This window comes from Gymnogyps californianus, chromosome Z, assembly GCF_018139145.2.
Source record: "Gymnogyps californianus isolate 813 chromosome Z, ASM1813914v2, whole genome shotgun sequence".
NCBI lineage: Eukaryota > Metazoa > Chordata > Aves > Accipitriformes > Cathartidae > Gymnogyps > Gymnogyps californianus.
Genome location: NC_059500.1, coordinates 48,135,992 through 48,156,609, shown reverse-complemented (window position 1 = coordinate 48,156,609; position 20,618 = coordinate 48,135,992). Strand labels below are relative to the sequence as shown.

At 39.7% G+C, this 20,618-nt stretch overlaps 1 protein-coding gene across 1 annotated transcript in view; it reads left to right on the top strand.

Moving 5' to 3' along the window:
• The window catches only part of ADAMTSL1 (ADAMTS like 1), a 458,108-nt gene that overhangs the window by 268,779 nt on the left and 168,711 nt on the right, over positions 1-20,618 (top strand). Inside the window, exon 3 of the mRNA XM_050913597.1 lies at positions 15,854-15,981. Coding sequence (XP_050769554.1) covers positions 15,854-15,981 — 128 coding nt within the window. The remainder of the gene's footprint in view (positions 1-15,853; positions 15,982-20,618) is intronic.

Below are 20,618 nucleotides of genomic sequence, written 5' to 3'. Positions count from 1 at the left end.
CATGTTAAGCTCATACTCATAACATTTGTACTTCACTCTGCTGCTTGTGAATTAAGTTCTCAGTCCCTAATTCACGAAAATAAATAGTGCATTCTGCTGCCAACTATTATGCATTATATTCCATACTATACTAGTTTGTATTTGTATGACTTACCCTGCCTCAAGAGATTTCCCCCCACCTCCCACCAAATCTCTTTGTGCCTTAAGAATAGTGATGTGAAGCAAACTTAACTTTCTTTTTTGAATCAGGCCATTCTTTTGCTCCTTCCATACTCAGGAAAATCTCTCACTTGCTTTCAGCAGGAGATTAGGTAAACATGCAAGAATTTGACTTAGAGCTTGGATAGAAATAGAGATAAGTTGTAGAATACCTTCGTATCCGTGTTACTACTGGAGTTTATTACAGCATGAGTTCACACAGGGCATGGTAGAAAGCTCATGGATGTTTTTGAGAAAAAAAAGAGGCATTGGATCAGGCCTGTGACCTGGCTATCAGCATCATAGGTATGCTAGCTTGACTAGCCTTTAGTCAAGTAGGTGGAATGAGTTTGAAAACTATGACAATCAGCATTTCGATTTATGTGTTTCACCTTGTATTTCTCTAAAACCTGTCTTGCCCACACTGAGCAACATGAGCAGCTTCTAGTCATGTAGCACTCCAGTAACATCAGCAGAAGTTCACAGTTGTAAGCACTAAGGCTAGGTAACAAATGCTTACAGGATTAGTCTTACAATAATTTATCACATGTTCCTGTATTTTCAGTAAGACACCGTAGAGCAAAGTAGCACCTAAAGTCTTTATTCGGCATCCTTGCCTCAGTAAAGAGGTTGCATAGCCAAGACACATGCACAGCCCATGCACACATGGTGCTAAGGGGATGGACAAGCCCACAGGCATTATCGGCAATAACCTCTCCTGTTCCCCTCGTTAGTGAGCAGATATATAGTCTACTTCAGAGCACACCACCTGGAGTGGTGTAGTAGTGAGTGTAGCTCACTACTCCATCACGGTTCTTAACCTTCTTCAGAAGAAATTGTATTCATTTTCAGCTGAGTGGTGCTTGAGTAAGGTCTGTGGGGGTCAGTAGTTTATTTGTTAACAGCCCTAGAACTTGCTCCATACTCAGACATCCAGTTTGCGTGGCATAAATGGGAGTTAGTTACTTTCATAGATACTTTTGAGAATCTCAGCCATAACACTAGACACCTGTCTTGAAAAAGTAATATCAGACTGAAAGTAACTTGAAAAAGCAGTTTCTCGCTTTCCAGACTAAGACCAGGTATTTGGAGAATTTTGCTCATTGCTCTGTGAACTTTTGCATGCTAAGGAAATATTAGCACACCACTTTTCAGAGAAACAAAAGACAGCAGGCATTCTGTTCTGAACATTTCCCTTTCTATTGGTTTAAAAATAAAAGCCTAATACAAGCAAATCACAGTTGTCTAACTCAAAGGAAATGTGGCCAAAACCATAACCAGCCATGTGTTCATCCGAATTTGAAGTCAAATCACTTCATGTCAGAAGGGCATTTAGTCACATTTGCATTTGTTGTTTGCATCTTTTCAGCAGCTTTTTTTAGCTCTCTTTGTTGCTGTTGTGGTACTTACAAGTAACACTAGGAACTGTAATAAAGTACATGTGTTTTTCTGCAGGATTTCTTTCTTTTGCTGTGCTAATTTGTACATGGAAAATAGTAAAATACAATAGTCCATTCCTTCCAGGCTCTTTGGCATTACATTCCCCTATTATCTAACTGGGTCTGTCTTGGATGACCACAAGCACAATTAGCCAGTGGAATGAATATAACGTTTCTTGTTTACATCTGAATGTACAAAGCTAGACAGTTTTTCCTTTCATGTGTAGATAGGTCTACCTGCTCTTGTATGTCTGCTCCTCTGTTTCTACAATTGTAGCTGTATAGAGAGGGAATTTTCCACTACAGGGTCCAAAGTGCACACATATATTTTCATGTGTAGTCATGTATATGTACAGACTGGCATTTGATCACATCTGTTGGGTAAGGATTTGCTGAAATACAGAGTTCAGCTATACAAAACTAAGATTTATTCCTGTGAAGGAGTGCAAAATTTCTCACTACTGTGGTTTGTGGCCAGTGCTGCTGTACTCCGAATGTCTCATGTCTATAAAACAAAACAATTTCTTATGTGAAGGTCTACATGCTACTAAGTATGTATACTCATCACTTTCTTCCTACATTACTCTAGAATTTTGTGTTTGGACTTATTTTATTGACCTCTTCCTTCAGATTTTTTTTGAAGTGTATCATTTATTTACTCTTTTTCTACCAAGTGCAAAGGCTTGCATGAGCTGAACTAAGGTTGTGTGATGGAATTTTTTTCTTTTGGAGTTTAGTGAATGGGAGCCAGTACTTAATGTAGGCTGTTGAGCGATTGGTCTGCTTTACCAGTGTCAGTAAAGTTAAACACGTTTTGTTTTAATGACTTTTGCTAGATTCATAGGTCTGGCAAAGAATAATAAAAGAAACTATGAAATTGAACACTGTAGAGAGTCTGAAGATTGGAATATGGTCACCTGTAGTCATGGATCTGTCAGCTGCACAAACTCATATGCTCAGAAGGTTCATGAGTTAATGTAAAGCCTGAGTAGTCCACATGCCCAGACAAATAATTCTTTAGGAGAGGGCTATCAATCTCTCTATGACTGAATTTTCACTGAAGCAAACAAAAACTGAATCCCTTATAACTGTGCTGTTAGCCATCCAAATATAACCTCATGGTTTCTGTTACAGGGTTGTCTTGTCAAATCTGCAGACGGCACTGTTGTCTATTCCTTTTCGTAGCTATTTTCTTAAGCTTGTATGAAAAGTCAGAGCTGTATGGGCAAGAATTACATGGACAAAAAAATGGGACATTGCAGTCTGTTGCCGCGGAGGCATGTGTTCTCTCGTATGAGGAAGGAAAGCAGAATAATAAGATCATCCTTATAGAAACAATCAGAAAGCTGAAGGTAGTAAAAAAACAGTGAAAACACATCAACCGCCAGATGCTATGGTATCAGGATGGGAAGGAGGAAAAGGAGAAAGAAATTACTTGTTCCAGCCCAAGCCAAGGAAAATTGTGAAAGAAGTCTTCTCATGTGGTGGACAGCAACTAATCAAAAGCTGGCATGAAACGTTGAATTCCACCAGAATATCATACTGATATGATATGAACCACAACTTCTTCCAAACTGATGTGCAGGAATGGCTAACTTTTGCTTTTGGCATCTCCATCTTTTCATATCAGCCAATGGACAGTAGGCTTGTCTTAACAGATGGCTGACCAGCTTTGGGTATTCAAGGTCTTATAACATCCCCTAGCACTTAAATGTATGTTCAGGCAAAATGGGGGAAGTAAGGAAGAGATATACACCTCATGGAGTGATGGAAAATCTTCTCTAGGTCCTTAACCCCATGTAGTGTTGAACACAGACCAATAATAGTCAATGCTTAGTGCAATCTGATCATTTAGATGTCCTTCTATCTCAGGGAACGTAAAGAATTTCATCAGAGGTCTGAGATTTGCTATCAAGCACACTAAGACTCACTGTACATGTTCAGACCTATTTTTTTTAATCAGCCAAAATTTTTCCTTACGCAAAAGGGACAAAGAGAGAGGATTGTCCATTGGGGATTATAGATACTAGAAAGATTTAAAGGTTGGTATCATGGTTTTAAAGATGCCATTCTCAAATGTTTCATTTGTCTTTCAAGGTAATTGTATGCAGTATCTTATCTGTTTCTGTTGAAGGCTCTCCCACAATCGGATAGGGTCATCAGCCTTTAAAGTTTTTGCCCTTCTTTTTGGAAGTGGCAAATACCATTCTCAGAATACTGACTCTTGATACAAATACAATGGTTCATAAGCATAGTATTAGCTGAGATTTGAGAGCAAGCTTCTCATCCATATAAATTGATTTGCCTCTGTTAACTGCAATAGAGCTATATTGAATTCCACCTGCTTAGACTTTGTACTAAAGCCATTTCATTTAATAACAGGGTTTTTTGAGCTTTTACATATGGTATTTAGATATCATGCACAGGAGCAACTAAAATACCTCCAAAAAGCATTGGTCATGAACACCTTCTTGTGAAACCTCTGAATGGCCGATTTATCTTATTTTCAACAGAACACCTTTGCTGGGTGTTGTGGGTTTGTTATGGCCTGAATCTGAGTGTGCACATTGAAGATTACGGCAGGCCAGGACCTTCTCTCTGCTTCACTGACAGTGAGATGTTACCATATCAGAGACTACTAATTCCAGGTGCATTTCCAGCTTTTTTCTTTTTTTCTGCCTTTAAGTACCCTGATTAGAATTTCATTTCACATATGAGCATTTTTTTTTGTTTTTGATGCCAGAACCTAACTTTTCCAAATTTCTTATAAAAGTTGGGGTGAAATTGGAAGGCAATATAGACAGGTGACTGGGGGAGGGAAAGCAGTGTGTATACTTGTAAGATTTAATCTGCTTCCAAGGCAAGCATATGTAGAAATCTTAATAGTTTTGACACCTGTGAATTATTTGGACATTGCTTATAGGAGTCCTTCTTCTAGTTGTGTAGAGAAATAAGTGGTATGTTCACTGATTCTACAGTACATTAATTTTCACATTGTTTCCGTTTTCGTCTTCGCTGCCTTTATGGAATTTCTTCCAAAGCTTCAACCCTTTAGAGGTTACCCTGGGATTTCTGCCTTTCAGGGACTTCGTGTAGAGCAAGTTCAGCAGAGAGGGTGTCAGGGCGGAGGGAAGGGGGTGTGTGATAACGTAAGACATCCTGAAATAAATTCCAAGAGTGCTCAAGAAACGAGACAGGAAATTATATGCAACTTATAATAAATTCAGACTGTCCCATAAAATAAATATAAGTCATTTTGTTTCCATATGAATGTACTGCAGGGGTGTCGAATTTCCCTTTCTAGCTTTGTTGGATATAATCTCAGTCCCTGTTTGAAGTTTGCTAGTGTATTGTTCAGATCCTGCGCTATATCAACAGACCCAGAAATGAAAGGGAATAAAGGAAGCAATAAGGTCTCCTACCGTTCTGGTGCTGGCATCAGATCGGTGGATTATTTATTTATTTACTTACTTACTGGCTTATTTAAATCCCCATATTTCTCTCAGCCTGGACTGTTAAAAGCATCTGTTGTTGAGGGCAAATGTAACTGCCCTTAACAAGCCCAGGGCTGTCTTTTCTTTTTTCATTTTGGTATGTGGATGGATTATGATTGTAAATGTGTTTTGGATATGACATTTTCATAGTTCCTGTAACTTTTAAAAAAGAGAGTGGGGAATTTTCAAGTTACTGTTATATCGCCAATATGTTCCTTAAAGGTCTAGCCAGGGCCATGTTTTACAGATGAAAGAACTGATTTAGCTAAAGAGGAGAGGGAAGTAATTCAATAGAAATCTCTGAAACTAAAAACTTGAGCTGCCACAGCTTGAATTGTAAGACTCTGCTTTACTAATCCAAACTTTAGCAGTCTTGTCATTCTCTGATGGGCTCAACTACCAATCAGTGCTGGTGAGAACCAGGGCAAGTGGGAGTGTGTTATCACATCTTACCAGAGTGGAAGACTGGTATAGAGAGGAATATATAGCCTTTCTGTGCAGCATACTGGCTCCAAAGTGTGGATGTGTCTTTTCTTTTATTTGGTGAGAGCAATGGAAACATAAGTATTTTCATCATGTGTGATATTAGAGGGCAGCATGAGAGTACCAGCAACTCATACCCTGACAATGTTTAGGTCCTTCCATCTTTGCAACTCAATGTAATAATGAAAAAAGAATCTGGTACTCCTAGAAAACTCCTGCACCTTGGTACTGCACACTCTCAACAATTGAATGTATTCTCCTTTAAAGAAACATACTCATTAATTTGAGATCAATTACTTGGTGATTAAGGGGGGAATAAATATGTTAGATAAACTCTGAGTTTTATAGTTAAATCCTAAGGGACCCATAAGCATTTTTTTTTTCCTGTCTTCCCTTTATTTTTTGTTATGACATGGGATCTTGAGCTTTCTCCATGATTTATTTCTTTCTTTACTTCTCCCTCTTCTCTTCCTCCCCTTTCTTCCTTCCTTTCTTTCTTCCCTCCTTTCTCTCTCTTCCCTCTATTTCTTCCTTCCTTCCTCCCTCTCTCTCTTTCTCTCTTTCTCTCTTCCTCTCTTTCTCTGTCTTTCCCCCCTATTTTTTTACATAAGTATTTCTCTTTAAGCCTCAGTGGAGGCAGGAAAACTGAATGTTTTAGCCCTTTATATGGCCCCTTGTTGTTAAAATAAATACATACACAGCTCCATGAGGTAACTGAGGGAGATGGCAGACCATCAGAAGAATAGGAGGCTTCATTTATTTTAAATAAACCTCATAATTGCGGATGTTTATATGAAATTACACAAATCTTTGGAGAGGTCTCCTCCCTTCTCTGAAATGCCTCCTGACCAGAGTGCCATCTTCCTGTTGCAACGTATGGCACCTTGTCTTAATGCTCTGACCTGTTCCAGAGGAGGCTGAGCCACCCTAGGGCTGACGAGCCCATTAAAATCCATGCTGATGTGACAAGGTCTTCTAGCTCAGACTTCAGAACCAGAGTTTCTTACATCCAGTCCACATTGGGTTTGATGCACATAAGAGGACTCACTGTTGGACGTCATGACCTATACAGAGAGTTAGGCTGGGTGAATATCTGAAGCTTAAGGTCAATTTACTAAAGTAGGGGAAAATGGCTAATATACACTTCTTCAGTGTACTACCCTGCCTCTTTGGGGGAGACAGTGGTTCACCTGCGCAGCTGGAAGTGTCAGCCATATGTTGGCCATTTTTTCTTGAAGCTGACAAACACAGCCCAGCCAGCACACACCTTTCACTTCTTGCCACTTAGAAAACACTTGACATGCAATAGGCCTTGTCACAGATAACAGTTTTACTTTTCTCTCTTTTCCTTTCTCTGCGCCTCTGTGGGCTCTTTCTCCGCCTGCAGTTTTTGCTACGTGGAAGACAAACCCGAAGTCCTCAAGTGCAAGATGCACTTTTGAACCCATGCTGTTGGGTGGGTTCCGAATTCTGGAAAGTGATTTCACCCATCCTGCATCTGAACCAGTCCTAGCCTCGAAAACCCTTCTGAGTCAATTAGGCGACAAGTTTGAGGCTGAGCCAGCTTGGACCTGCTCTGTATTGGATCACCCATGCCTGGTGTTTACACCAGCACGGCAGGATTTAAATACAACAGGGTGTTGTAACTTGGGTCTGTGAGAGCAAGAAAGAAAGCTCTTGTATTCACATCGCTCTCCTGGTGTATATTTTCATATGGGTAAGTGGAGTGAGAGATAGGACTGATCTGAGTTTTATAAGGCACTGTTATAAAATGTTATAAGGAGCGCAGCGTGCAGCGTGTTGAAGTGATATGGTGTCAGCTCCATCCTCTGCCAGCAACCCCCCCGCCCCAGCTGGCTGCTGCCCTTTTAGGAGAAGAAATGAGCTCACGTTTGGCACATTTCTCCTGGGATACAACTTCCAGTCCAGGTTTGGGAATGGCTGTTTAGCTCCTAAAGTCCTGAGATGGCTGTTTATCGTTTCTTCCCTGTTTTGTTGCAGACTAGAAGCTGTGTACTCTCTATTATAAGTTTTAAGAGACTGCTTATATACAGCTATGTGACTTGCTTCAGGGCAGGAAAAATACCATGGGACTATGGGGACAGCACTGGCAATGTTTTTATCCTTCAGAGAGCACTTGATATGTGAAGCTGATGACTGTCAGAGGGTGCAAATGTGTACAACACTGAGACTACAGACATTCTGTTTTCAGGACGACAGAGTTCAGTGTGACACTTTGTCTTTATTACTTGTGCAATAACCATATCAGATCATATATGGCTAGGAAGGGAGGAGGGGTTATTTCCAGCTCGATGAACCTCTGCTTTCCTGTGCAAAAGGAAAAGATGCCATAATTTCCCTTTTTTCTCTTCCCTTAGTAATGAGCCTGCCTTGCATGACTGGGCTGTTAAGAGTAAAGGAAGACAAAAAGGAGCGCAGCGCTGAAAAAGACTGACACAGCAAATTTTTACTTATGTCCCTGGGAACTGAGCTAGCTGTACGTGTATCAGGTGTCTTTCTTCAGGGTAAAGAAAAATTGTCCACCTATTGCTCTTCCCCTTGTCTGTGTTCACAGGAGCAGAATAAGCATGGAAAAACTGCAGGAGGATGTCAGTGAGATTTCCTCTTCTCTCCTTCTCACCAAGGTGTCTTCCCCTGTTTCTTCTAAGTGATGGATGATTTTGATCCTGAAGAGCAAATTAAAAACTACCCAGAAGGAGATTTGGACTTTTTTGTGTATTCCTTTTTAAGAGGCTGAAATTAAAAACAAATCCTGGCCCATTTATCTGCACTAGCAAAGTCTGAGCACAAAGTAATTACCCAAAGTACAGTATATACCCTCACACGTGTGTGCTCCTGTGCCAGTGCCTTCCTTGGGGCGTGGAGTCACTCAGATCAAGGGTTCCCTGTGCCAGGGGTTTTCCATAGGAAATACTCTCTTGATCCCCTTGCAGGCCTTTTGCCTGGTCTTGCAAATGCAAAGGAGGCAAAAATTCCTCAGTTAATTTCCAAGATTGTGGAAGCCTGGGGCAAGTGGGCTGGTACAGTTCAGCTCACAGCCCCACACCCAGTAGGAGGGAGCTGCTGCCCTCCAGGCAGCAGAGGAGCAAGTGTACAAGGAATAGCCACTTCCACCTCAAGACATCTGATGGTCATTGCAGCTGCTTTTCTTTCCAGGTTGTTTGCCAGAGAAAACAGTGTTTTAGCAGTAGTTTGAACGGTTCTGTAGGCATCCTTTTGATTTGGCCATATGGAACAGCATGCAGTTAATCATGGGAGCAATTGTACCTGTGGTCGCTCAGCATCTCAGGTGTGGTAAACAGCTCTGGCAGCTTGGGCACAAGGGCATTTTCTCTCTTCATCTGCTGTTAACTTCTGTGAGAGCAAAACTCCCATTACTTTGGTAAGAATACCAGGTAGGCAGGTTTTTCCAACTTGTGTGGTCCTGCTGGAGGGTGGCTGGGTGGCAGGTCTGGTGGCTGAAGTCCTCTCTTTGTCTTTACATGGGATACAGTCAGGATAATTGGAAGACAAGCTATCTACCACACTAGCTAAACAGTGTTCATCTGTCCTGACCCTGAAGCAGAACCCCTGGGAAAAGAAAACAGGTCGGCATTCCTTCCCATTAAGTCCTTGGATATGTTGCTAAGGCTGGCTTGGGGATCTCTGCTTTCATGAGGTGCATGAAATGGGCAGATATCTGCTTGGAGCTGGAGGACAACTATTGTCATGAGGAATCCTAGTGCTTCCAGGGAATTATGTTCCTCACAAGGTTAAGGCTTACTTTAACAAGCCCTTTCTTCAGTATGGTACAGTTATTCTGGAAGAGTGGATGTGCTTCGGTCATACAGTACTGTTTAAAATGTTTTGCAACTCTTTGCCTAGATGCATTAAACATGTTTTTTGTGCATTGCAAACTGGATGTGTCAGAATATTTTACTTATGATGTTTCCAAGATAATTGCTCTGAAAAGTTTCAACAGCTAGTCAGGAATGTCTTGCATGTCAACATTTTGTTTGACAGTAATTACCAATATTAATTCAACTGGCTGTGATTTTGTTCTGCCTTGCCTTCCTTCAAAAGCCAGAGATTTCCAAGCACTTTCCCATCTGAGCTGTAATTCAGCTGTTACCTTGGATGGAATGCAACAAAGATACACAACATTGTGCAAATGAGATCTTATAAACTATATATTTACATTGGTTGAAGTTTTGAAATATATGTTTCTTAAAAAGAGGTGAGGTCACTGGCCTTGTCTCCTGCTGTTACACACCTAGGTAAGTGCTGAGAGCAGTTTCTTCCTGGTTCACTACAGACAGCATTTCAGTACTGTGTGAAGTATATATTTGACCTCAGTGACAAACTAACATCAAAGAATGATCACGGATTACTCAAAGAGGGAGAATGTATGGCTTGGCAAGAATTCATAGATGGATGCACTCGGACGTATCTGAAAAGGGAGGGCAGAAAGACCATATAATAGGGAAAAATACTGGTTTTCTGTCCCTAATATCATTTTCACAGTAGCAAAAGACAAGTTTAGGCAATGGCCTCAGAGGAGCCTTGTATATTGTCACTGACAGTTCATCGTATCCCTAAACAGTGGGGATATGATAAGAACCAGATGATTTAAATTTCTTAACCAAACCCAGCGGTGCGTATCATCTGGGAAATAACTGTGGCTTAAAGTCTGTATCAGTGCCTTAGTCCAACAAGAGGCTAACTGCATTTTTCACTATCTATATTGCTGTTTAATCTAGGGAACACACTGGGTGCTTGAAAAATATGACTTCAGCAACGTTTTACTGAATGAGGAGGAAAACTGGAACCCTTGGAAACTGAGGAGCAATTAAACAACATGATCTGCATTTATATGTACTCTTTCCCTGTGACACTGACAAATAGTTGGATTCTGTAGAGATAGCGCAGTTCCAAACAAAATTTTAAATTCAATTTCAGTATGTGACTAAGATTCATTGTCTTAAGGCTGAACTCCTTTTATAGGTCACAGGATATGAACAGAGGTCTTGCTACTTTTCATATTTCTCCCTCTGTGCACTCACACACATGTGTACACACAAGCTCTTAGAAGAAACATGGTTCTCTCATCAGGGATGCAGTTCCTGGATGGCCAGGCAGCTGTTGTGATTTAAGGATGTGTGACACTTGTTGGTTTTTTTACGTACTATTCCAGACAGTTTGAACGATTTTTGTGTACTGTATGTTAGTGGAGAGGGTAGGAAAGGCGTGTTATTCATCTCATAGTCTGGATATAACATGAATGCCTGACAACTCTTTAATAAATTCAGAAATTACTGTTAAACACTGCAGCTGGATTTTTTTTTAAGAATAAAATTGGATACCTAGCTCTTTTAGTCTTACTTGATTATGTCAGATTATTTTTGTTTATATTACAAGAAGTCCTTTTCAGCTGGAAGCTTAAAGCCCTTTTTTTTTCTTTTGTAAGCGTCTTCACCTGTGTGCCCTATCCACTGACTGTGATCTCATTTTGTACACATGATCCTTCTTGCTTTCTTGTCCAAAACACAAGGCGTTCCTTCTCTTTCTCATTAGAGAACTCTTTGGGAGTCCTCATGCTTGTTTCCTCTGGAGCTGCTGTGTTGGGTGGTAGCTGCAGGATCACACTCAGGTTAAGTGTGTGTTAAGGTAATGAGGGATAAAGAAAGAGCTGATTTTGATTAGTGCTAGCAGACTTATTTGTTTTATGTAGGTCATTGATAAGCAAATTGCTTCCAGGTGACATTTCTGCCATTGATGCTGTAGATGTCAGGACATCATGAGTTTTGTGTGGACAAAGCAGTGGGTGTTTCCTGGGAAGCTCAGGCTGAGATCCACCTAGAATGGACAGAAGGGGGAAGGAAGCTCTTCTGATACCAGAAGCAGGGCATAATGAGCCTTGATGACTGTCTGCATTTTGCTTCTTTGGTTTCAAGAAGCACCTACCTGGGGTACTTCTGGCAGAGATAAAAGACTTTCTAAGAGGGAAGTGTTACTTAAAGGAAGCTTTAAGTTGTGGCAGCTTTACACAGCTTTAAAGGCATGTACCCCCCCTCTGCTTTTTTTTTCCTTTTTTTCCTTTTTTTTTTTTTTCCTGTTTACTCTTTACGGCAGGAATTTTAGGGCTTTAAAGGAGTACTGTAGGAGTTCTTGTACTGCAGAACACTGCAATGTTCTTGACTGTTATCAGGAGTATTTTAAAGTAGGCTCTTCAGTTTAGTTCACTACTTTGAAAGTAGGTAGAAATTATTAATTAGTGGTATAAGCTACTCTTGAAAAATCTGTGCTAAACTGTGAATTCTTAGCTAGTAATGGTATATATCCTTTGAAGCTGCAATAGACCTGCAACATACAATCTTCTTTAGATTTAAAATGGCTTTGCAGGCTTTGCTAGAATTTCAAGCTCAATCTTAACTGTGTAGTTCACAGGAGGGAAAACTACTCTACTTTCTTTAACATTAAACATGGATGGAGTTGAAATGAATTATGTTTATTCCACTTGTTAAAAGAAAACTTGGAGCCTGTTCCAGCTTGAGATCACATGCTTTCTGGGAATATATAGGTCTTATAACAAATCTTGGAATGCAAATAACAGGCACATGGCTCTCCTCTGGGTGGGAGTACAATTTATTTCAGAAAAATTTGGACCCTTAGAATGTCTAGCTGTGCTGATGCTTATAATTTGTGATGAGGTAAGAGTACTTGGTTCACGTGACTTTACCTTGCAAACCTTTTTAATTATGTCTTTGGGCTTTCAACCAGTGGTGAATGATCAGGACTAGCACCCCTTTGCAGTTTGAAGATGTTTGTTTCGTTGTAAACTAAAAGCACAGACACACATTTTCTTTTTAGCAGACTAAAAGTGCAAACACACATTTTCATTTTATAATACCCTTCAGAAAGCAGTCAGTTGAAATAACCTGTAGTAAATGGGCATGTTGCTCCTCTTATCTCACATGTAAATGTTAATGAGACTGTATCTAGAGGATGGATCACATCTGGCCATAGTCAGAATTTGATCACTTACGTTACTTTAATTTTTACATTTACCCTTGCAATTATTGTGTTTGAAATTAAATCCTTTTGCATTTTAATAAAGATAAGATAAACTAAGAGTGTCAAATAATTTATACACTCATTAGACAAATCCAGTATCATCTCTCACAGACTAAATTAATTTACCTTTTTTTTCCCATCAGTAGATCCAAAACAAAATTACATCATACTGAATGTTACAGCAAGAAAAAACTGATTCAATTACCCATCTAAACTATCTTCCAAAAGCCGTTCTGCAGAAGGAAGTGCTACATACGTTTAAAATGCCATTACAAACTGCACCATGAAGCAAACTGAAAATGGAGGTTGGCCACAGCATAGAATAATCATTTTATTTGGCATAGCTGGCAACCTCCACCTGGCAAAAGTGCTAAGATAGGGCAGCAGGATCAGAGTGGAGGTGCTTCAGCAGAGCTGTTCGAAGAAAGCTTGCCTTCTGCCTACTTGGTTTAGCTTCCTTCTCATTCACAAGATTTATTTGATTAACTAAAAAAAAAAAATCTTTACAAATTGTGTTGGGTCCCCTTTTCAGCCTATCTTTTAATGTTCTGCTCCTGAACCCCTTTAATTTGATGGAGTTTTCATTTGACCTCAGCATGCTTTGGACCAGATCCCAAAGGTCTTTCAAAAGGGTTGACCTTCTTTGTGTCAGAAGGCCAAATAGACTCAATTCTATTTAAGTCGCATTGTGTATTTGCCTTTTAAAATACTCTGGTTTAAAAAAGGAGCACTCATACCCTTGAAGGGTCTGTGAGCAGCAGCATGAGGAATGCAGCAGGCAACCATTATGAAATGCTGGGGAGCTGCAGCTCGGTGGACAGTCTGGTGCGTTGCTGTGCGCTGGTCCTGCACCTGACCCTGCCACTCACTGAGCTCTTCCTTTCAACAGAAATAACCATATTTAGTGTGTTTGCACAGAGGAAAATCTTTTCTTTTTTAACCCATTCTGCCCAAACAGACTGACTCATTCTTCAAGATCCCATTTGGACTGTACCTTGATAAAAGCAATAATGGGAAGAGAGGGAAAGAAGAGAAAATGGCTGGACAGATGTCCAGCGAATCTTAATTTTTTTTTTCTTTAAACAATATACCCATAGAAGTTTGCCAATTTGGCATACAGTCTGAGCTCACTTAAGCAGGTCTAATGCGATCAACTTTCATTTAGTTACCACTAATTTATTGTGCCAGTGTATCTCAGAGTAGTATCAGGCTTTTGGAAGGAATATAACAATACAATTATTCTGTCAACCTGAGTAAGCTAAGTACTGATCCATGAGCTAATGACTTGCTTCAGGGCAGGAAGACTCCCGTGGGATCATGGGAACAGCACTGGCAATGTTTTCATCCTTCAGATGCATGGAGCTAATGACTGTCAGAGGGTGCAAATGTGTACAACACTGAGATTATGGGTTTTCTGTTTTCAGGAGAAAAGAGTTCTGTGCGAGGCTTTGGCCTTATTACTGAGCTGAGTATAGAGACAGCTAATAAAAAACATAGGCTTTCACTTCAGCTAATCTTATGCCTGGCTGTTTATTCAGTGTCATAGATGACACTAGTGGGTGAACTGCAATCCACTTGCAGAATTTTATAGGTCTAAATGGTTTCCATATTGGAAAATTCTCTCTTTATTAATGGTTAGCATATATAGTCCATTCCTGGCTCCTTAAAGTATACCGAATAGTTAACTTCTTACCTTGATGAATCCCAATTAACACACATTTCATATCCTAACATGCCAGACTTAGTCTTTTGCTCTACAAACACAGACTGTTCAGTTTAGGATCTGGGTTATGTGTGACAAATTCAGTATCTCCCTTAAACAGATATACATTGAAACTGTTCACAGCCCTAAATGACCACCAACATTTTCTTTTTTGCCTGTGCATAACAATATTCAAGACTGGTATATTTCACCAGGTTTCAGATTTCATGACAAAACTTTTATACAGCTTCACTGAAGATAAAATGATTTCAGTGTTGAGCTATCTCTGTGTCTCAAATAATCCCTCAGTGTTGAAAGCTAAAGATGCCTCTAACACGGGCTAGCAATGATGCTTGCTGATGTTTCTCTGTTGAAGTTGTACTATCAAAGTCTCCCTCATATAGTTGTCTTGCCTTCTCATTTATTCCAAATACAGTTAGAAATGCTATTCACCAGCTGTTGGCCCACAGCACAAGCCAAGCTTTGAAGGAGAACGCTGCCTGGTCTCCATCAGACGTAGGCATTTTCCATGAAGGTTTGCATGCTTCTGTAGGTTATTCAGTTAATTCCAGCAAAACCACATTGTCCATGAGGGGCGACATCTATCCAAATGGTTAAATAATTTGTGCCCCTATAGATTTATGTTTCTGAGGTGCATTTGCATGAATGAAAATGAAATGCTGGATGCATGCATGACTGCATTATTTGAGGCAGGTACTGCTGTACATTTACGAGTTAATCCTAGAAGAGCTGAGCATTTCTGAGTCAATCATTGCTGCTTCTCTATAAAGTTGTTTGCGCCCAACCAATTGACATTAACAATAGCACTGCCTGGGTCCATGCCCGGCATTGGAGAACTCCAGCTCTTCAGGTAGTGTGTACTTTCTTTTTTAAGTTAGCAAGTAGCAGGGATAAAACAGTTAGGGAATCTTCATCCAGAAAGTTTTATAGATCTTTGGACAGAGAAGAAGTAACAATAGTTCCAGTTCCTTATGGTGAATGCATGAGAGTCATTATGTTGAATGTCTTTGTATCACGTTGATTCACTATGTTGTGATTCTTTTTTTCCTCAAGAGCATTTTGGAAGGCACTTTTTAATATGCCCTTTCATAGTTTCTAACACAGCAACAACACTTCAAAGCACAATTTCTAATGTCTACAATGCTCTACCTCTTCCTTTTAATCAGGAAAAATCCCTTGCCTCACTGTTGTCCAAACTGCTCTTTTATAATAGTCATCACCAGTCTCAAATTGAGACAGAGTATGATACTCAAAGGATGAAAGCAAGTTCATACAGCCACCCCCACTACAAGAACCAGCTGCCAATCAGTTGGAATGTCAGAGAATAACAGATATATTCAGGGCTTTCAATGACCAAGATGATAGCCAGTAAAAAGAAAGATTAAACTAGCAACAATATTTTTTGTCCTTTAAATGACTTTTTTCCTTCTCCCTCTCCTCAGAGCTCCAGAACAGCTCGCTCGGAGGAAGACCGAGACTCACTGTGGGATGCCTGGGGCTCATGGAGTGAATGTTCACGCACTTGTGGAGGAGGAGCTTCATATTCACTGAGACGCTGCCTGAGCAGCAAGTAAGTGGGTGAACGCTTTTTACTTTAGTGATGCGAGAATTCAACCTACTTGTGTGTGTCAGACCATAAGAAGTAATCAGTAGAGGTCTTGAACTACGCTGAAATCTCCAACTCGGTGTTAAAAAATTATGGTGGTGTGTTTTTTAATTCAGGCAAGCAGCCAACGTGTTTGATAAGGCAACACCCTTTTAAAATATAGTGAGAAGCTATGGAGATACAAAAGTTGCCTGGACAGCTTGCAAGGCTGCCAGGTACTGAAAGGTGAAACCTCCCTACACTTTCACCATTTAACGGGTAAGACTTTTCATGCACTTGTACCAGACTACAGCTAATTCACTAGGTTTAGCACCCCACAGTCTCAGCCACAGTGAGACTATAAAAGCATCACGTTGACCCAACATGGCATCCTGAGCTATATAAGAATGAATGATAATTCTGCTGAGGATATCTTATAAATTAAATTTCAGGAAGGAAGTCTTCCATACCAGCAAACCCTCCCCAACAGGCAGAAGTAGAATTGCCCAGTGCAAAGGTGAAGTCTGGGTACTCAGTCAGGCATCTGAGATTTTATTCCTTCCTAGTTACTAGCTTCCAATGGAATATGGACAAGTCATTTGACATAATTTCCACTTTATAGTATATGTAAGTTTTACCTGCAAAATATTTTTAGCAAATATTATTTCTGTCTACTTTAGGAAAAAGTCTACCTGCAGTAAACATGGTATATGTGATAAATATTAACAGATTCCTGATAAAGGATATGAAGGGAAACTCCAGACCCAAACTTTGTGGCTTACTGCCATCTCTGATACCTTAATATTGTAGTATAAAAAATGAAATACAATTTTCCATCCTGCATGTGTTTCTTTCGTATTTTCTTTCATGTGCTTATAAAACTGATGTTAATAAAACAGTGACAATACACACCAATTGTTTCCTAGATCTGACATTTTAATACATGGTGCTGTTTCGTGAGGACAAGAAACAGCACAAGGCATTGAACCATAAGACCAAAATAGAATATTGTGTATTTTAGCTTTTATCTGTGGACAGTTTGGCCTCCTAGTTCCAGCAATTATTGAGTTGACAGTGTGCAAAAGTCTGCTAGAAGGAGAAAAGATAGGCAAAGGCATTTGCTGAAACCAGTGATTCAGTGTTTCTCTACTGAAAAACAGTGCTTTTCTATTCCATTCCCATGGGAAAAAAAATTAGAATAATTTGATTTTTAAACATGGGGCCAAATTCTCATCTTTTGTTAGTTCCATAGCAAATAGTCGTTCTGCAAACACCTCAAAATGGGGAATTGCAGAGACAGGAACTTATTTTCAGTCACAGTGTATCCTTTTCAGACTTACTCAGGAAAATAAGTGATCTTCTATATGTTCCTTTAATGTAAATATGAATCCAGGCATATCAGGAGATCTGGGGAGTCTGAGTAATACAAAGTGTTGCTGCCTTCACCTCTGCTCTCTCACCGAGAACTGCCTCAGTAGTTTCTAGACAGGAAAAGTCTTGGAGCTCCATGACAATAGTAGTAGTAGTAGTCCTAGTGCTCTGTAGTATGTGAGTATAAACCACTCCTGGGCAGGCTCTCCCCATCTTCTTCTCTTTGATTCTTGTACTATTCAGGATGTCCCTGAAGCTACCCCAGTGGAACAGGGAATAAACTCATAAATTACACAGTACTTGTTTTTCATACAATACCTTACTACTGTCCCGTCAGTACATAAGCAATGCTTCCTGCCTTAAGAAACCAACTGCAGACTTTGGCCCATTCAGATATGGAAGCCCCCTGTTTCCAGGATAGGATGCAGGGGTTTAATTAGGTGCACAACTTTTGCTAGCCAGTAGCAATAAATCATAAATAGTAAAATTTGACCTGGAATTAGCACAGTATCAAATGTGTGATAATTTTTCCTTTTTCCTGGTCTGTGTTCAAGTGCTTATTAAATAAAGGGTTTAAATGGTTAGGTTTTGTGCTAGGGAGGTATTTTAAGTCACTAAGAAAAAGGCAGAGAGGGAGCGGGGGAAAGAAACTCATCCAGACTTTGAAGGTTTGGAAATAAGTCTGTGCACATGAGTATTTCAAACCTGGCAAGGCTAGAACAAAATGTCCACCTCTCTGGGACAATTTCTTGGTTGGTACAGTTTATCTCATGTATTTGCTGTGTATGATTTCATGGCAGCATGAAGGAAGATACTAGATACTTCTGGCAAATGAAAACTGGCAACATATTTAGATGTTTTGGAACAAATTAATCCTAAATATTTCTCATCCTGGGAGGAATGTTCATAATGCCTTATGTCTTTTAGTTCTGTATGAGGTGACTTTCAGAGCATTACATGAAAAGAAAGAGCCCAGTGCATCTGCTTTGAAGAAATGCAAAGACTAATTGCCCATTCCTAAACACCGTTAGTATATGCAGCTAAAAAGGAAACCAGTTTTCTTTCCAGCTTTTGTTTGCCAAAGTTATGTTAGTGTTTGTGTTGTTTGTTTTGGGAACATGTTTTGTGTTAGGCCTTCGCAGCTGTGATGAAAGAATGGAAAGTGTTAGTGAGAAATTCTATTTTCTGGTGTTTTAGATGGCAAACATTTCAGGGTAGGGGCTGTTTAACAGTACATTTCATTAGAACAACTGGTCCTGATTATGCTAAGGACATTTAGTATGATAGCGATAGAAATAAATATACCAGTCACACAAGCAGACTGGAGTTGTCAGCCCAAGTCAGCCATGTGTCCTGGTATCCCCCACTGACAGCAAGCGACACTGGGTCACTCTGGTGGCGGAACAAGCCCCAGGAAAATGACATTTTGCTAATTAGTAGTTAAAGACTGGGCTAAACCTCAAAGCATGACACTTTTCATGCTCTTTGTTGGCATTAACTCTTTATAACTTCAGATATTCTTGTTATTTACACAAAAGTACAGACCCCCCCTTAAATGTTACAGTTGTTTGCCTCAATTCACTTGAAAGTGAACCTCCTAGCCTAATTATGTATTGGGTGAAGAAATATTTATTTTAATCATTGCAGTGTTTTGCCCTTCAGTTTCAGTATCTCTCTTTTTTTTTTTTTTTTGGCTACAAATCTCAGGAAAGACAAACTCCTCATCTGTCTCCTTTCCCTCATGAACTGTCATGCGGCACTGCTGGTCAAAACCTGTAGAGAGGAGAACCACAGACCACTCCTGTTTTTCTTGAGGGCCAAACTAGCAACTGTTGTGCTTCCACAGAGAACCAAGTTTTATCAGCTATTGGATACTTTGGCTACAGGGACGCTGGAAATACATAGGCAGAGCAGGTGGAGAGATACTGCAATATGGTCTTTGCCCTCTTCCTCAGAATCTGGCTATTATTTGTTGTGGTCTGTCTATTGCACAGCACATCTGGAGAGTGTCATCCAGCATAGCGATTGATAGTACTCACATACCTTCAATTCAGGTATTGATAAGTGTGCATGTTGATTCAAGCAAACTCAAACAGAGTAACAAATGACTGAATGTTTATTAGACATCTGAAATTCATGTGTATTTATTTAATTTATTAATGTGTCGGAATACATTTTCAAATTGTAAAAGAAATTATAAACTTATGCTACGTTCACCCATCCTGGTCCTAAAAATATTCTGTGTGTTCTAGAATTGTACTTTACATATTGACAAGTACTGCAGTAATATCAATAGTGTTTTACTGTTTCTAGGCTTGGCAGGAAGATAATTGTGATTTTTTTTTTTTTTCTAGCATCTTCCAAATTCATCATCAATTTCTAATAAAGTAAGGTGGTAGCTAGCAGAAGAGCAGGATGTCCTAGAGTTTTGGGAATGATTTTAGCAGATAATAGATAAGTAGTCTTTTTCAATCTACTTAGAAACCCTACCTGTTACTGTTGCCGCTGTTTCCAGCTAAAGCATGAAGCAGGGAAGAGTTTGTGTGAGTGTATAGCAGAGTGCTAAGCTGGTTACGGAGTCCCATGGATACTGAATCTGGGTTAAGGGGTCAAAACTTGAGATCATCACTCTTACCTCTGGGAAATCAGGTGTAAACTGCTGAATAGAGTGGAGGTTCCACCATTAGATGAGGGATGTATGTTTAGTAGCAGAAGAAAGTCAACATTAACATCTTCCTGACAAGTTTCTCTCAGTAACAAAAGTGACAGATTTAAAAAAAAAAGAAAAAAAAAAGAAAACAAAATAAGAGGGAACACACATGAGAGAGTCACAATCCCAGTTTTGTTTAGATGCTTCATAATGGCTCTGTTACTTGCTGGAATATTTTTTTTCTCCTTTTAAAATACCTCCCTTCCTTCAGTTTATGGCTGCCTTTCGGTAGTGCAAGTGAACCACCAGTATGAAATACCCTTTCCACCAGCTCTGCTTGCTAAATTAGCTGAAGTAAAAGTGATACACTAGTTTGGTTGTTCAGCCCACTGCCATTGCATTCTGCAGGATGAAAACAGTAGATCTGCAGAAATGACTCTCAGTTTTATTGCAGTTTATCTCAGTTGATCACTAAAATAGCCACTGAGACATGCTTTTGGAAGTTAGGTTTAATAAACTAGATAAATTAGCTAAAGTTATGTCAATTTCATGCTGTGTGACATTTTTCATAAGACAGAAGAAGCCCAAAATAAATTGGATT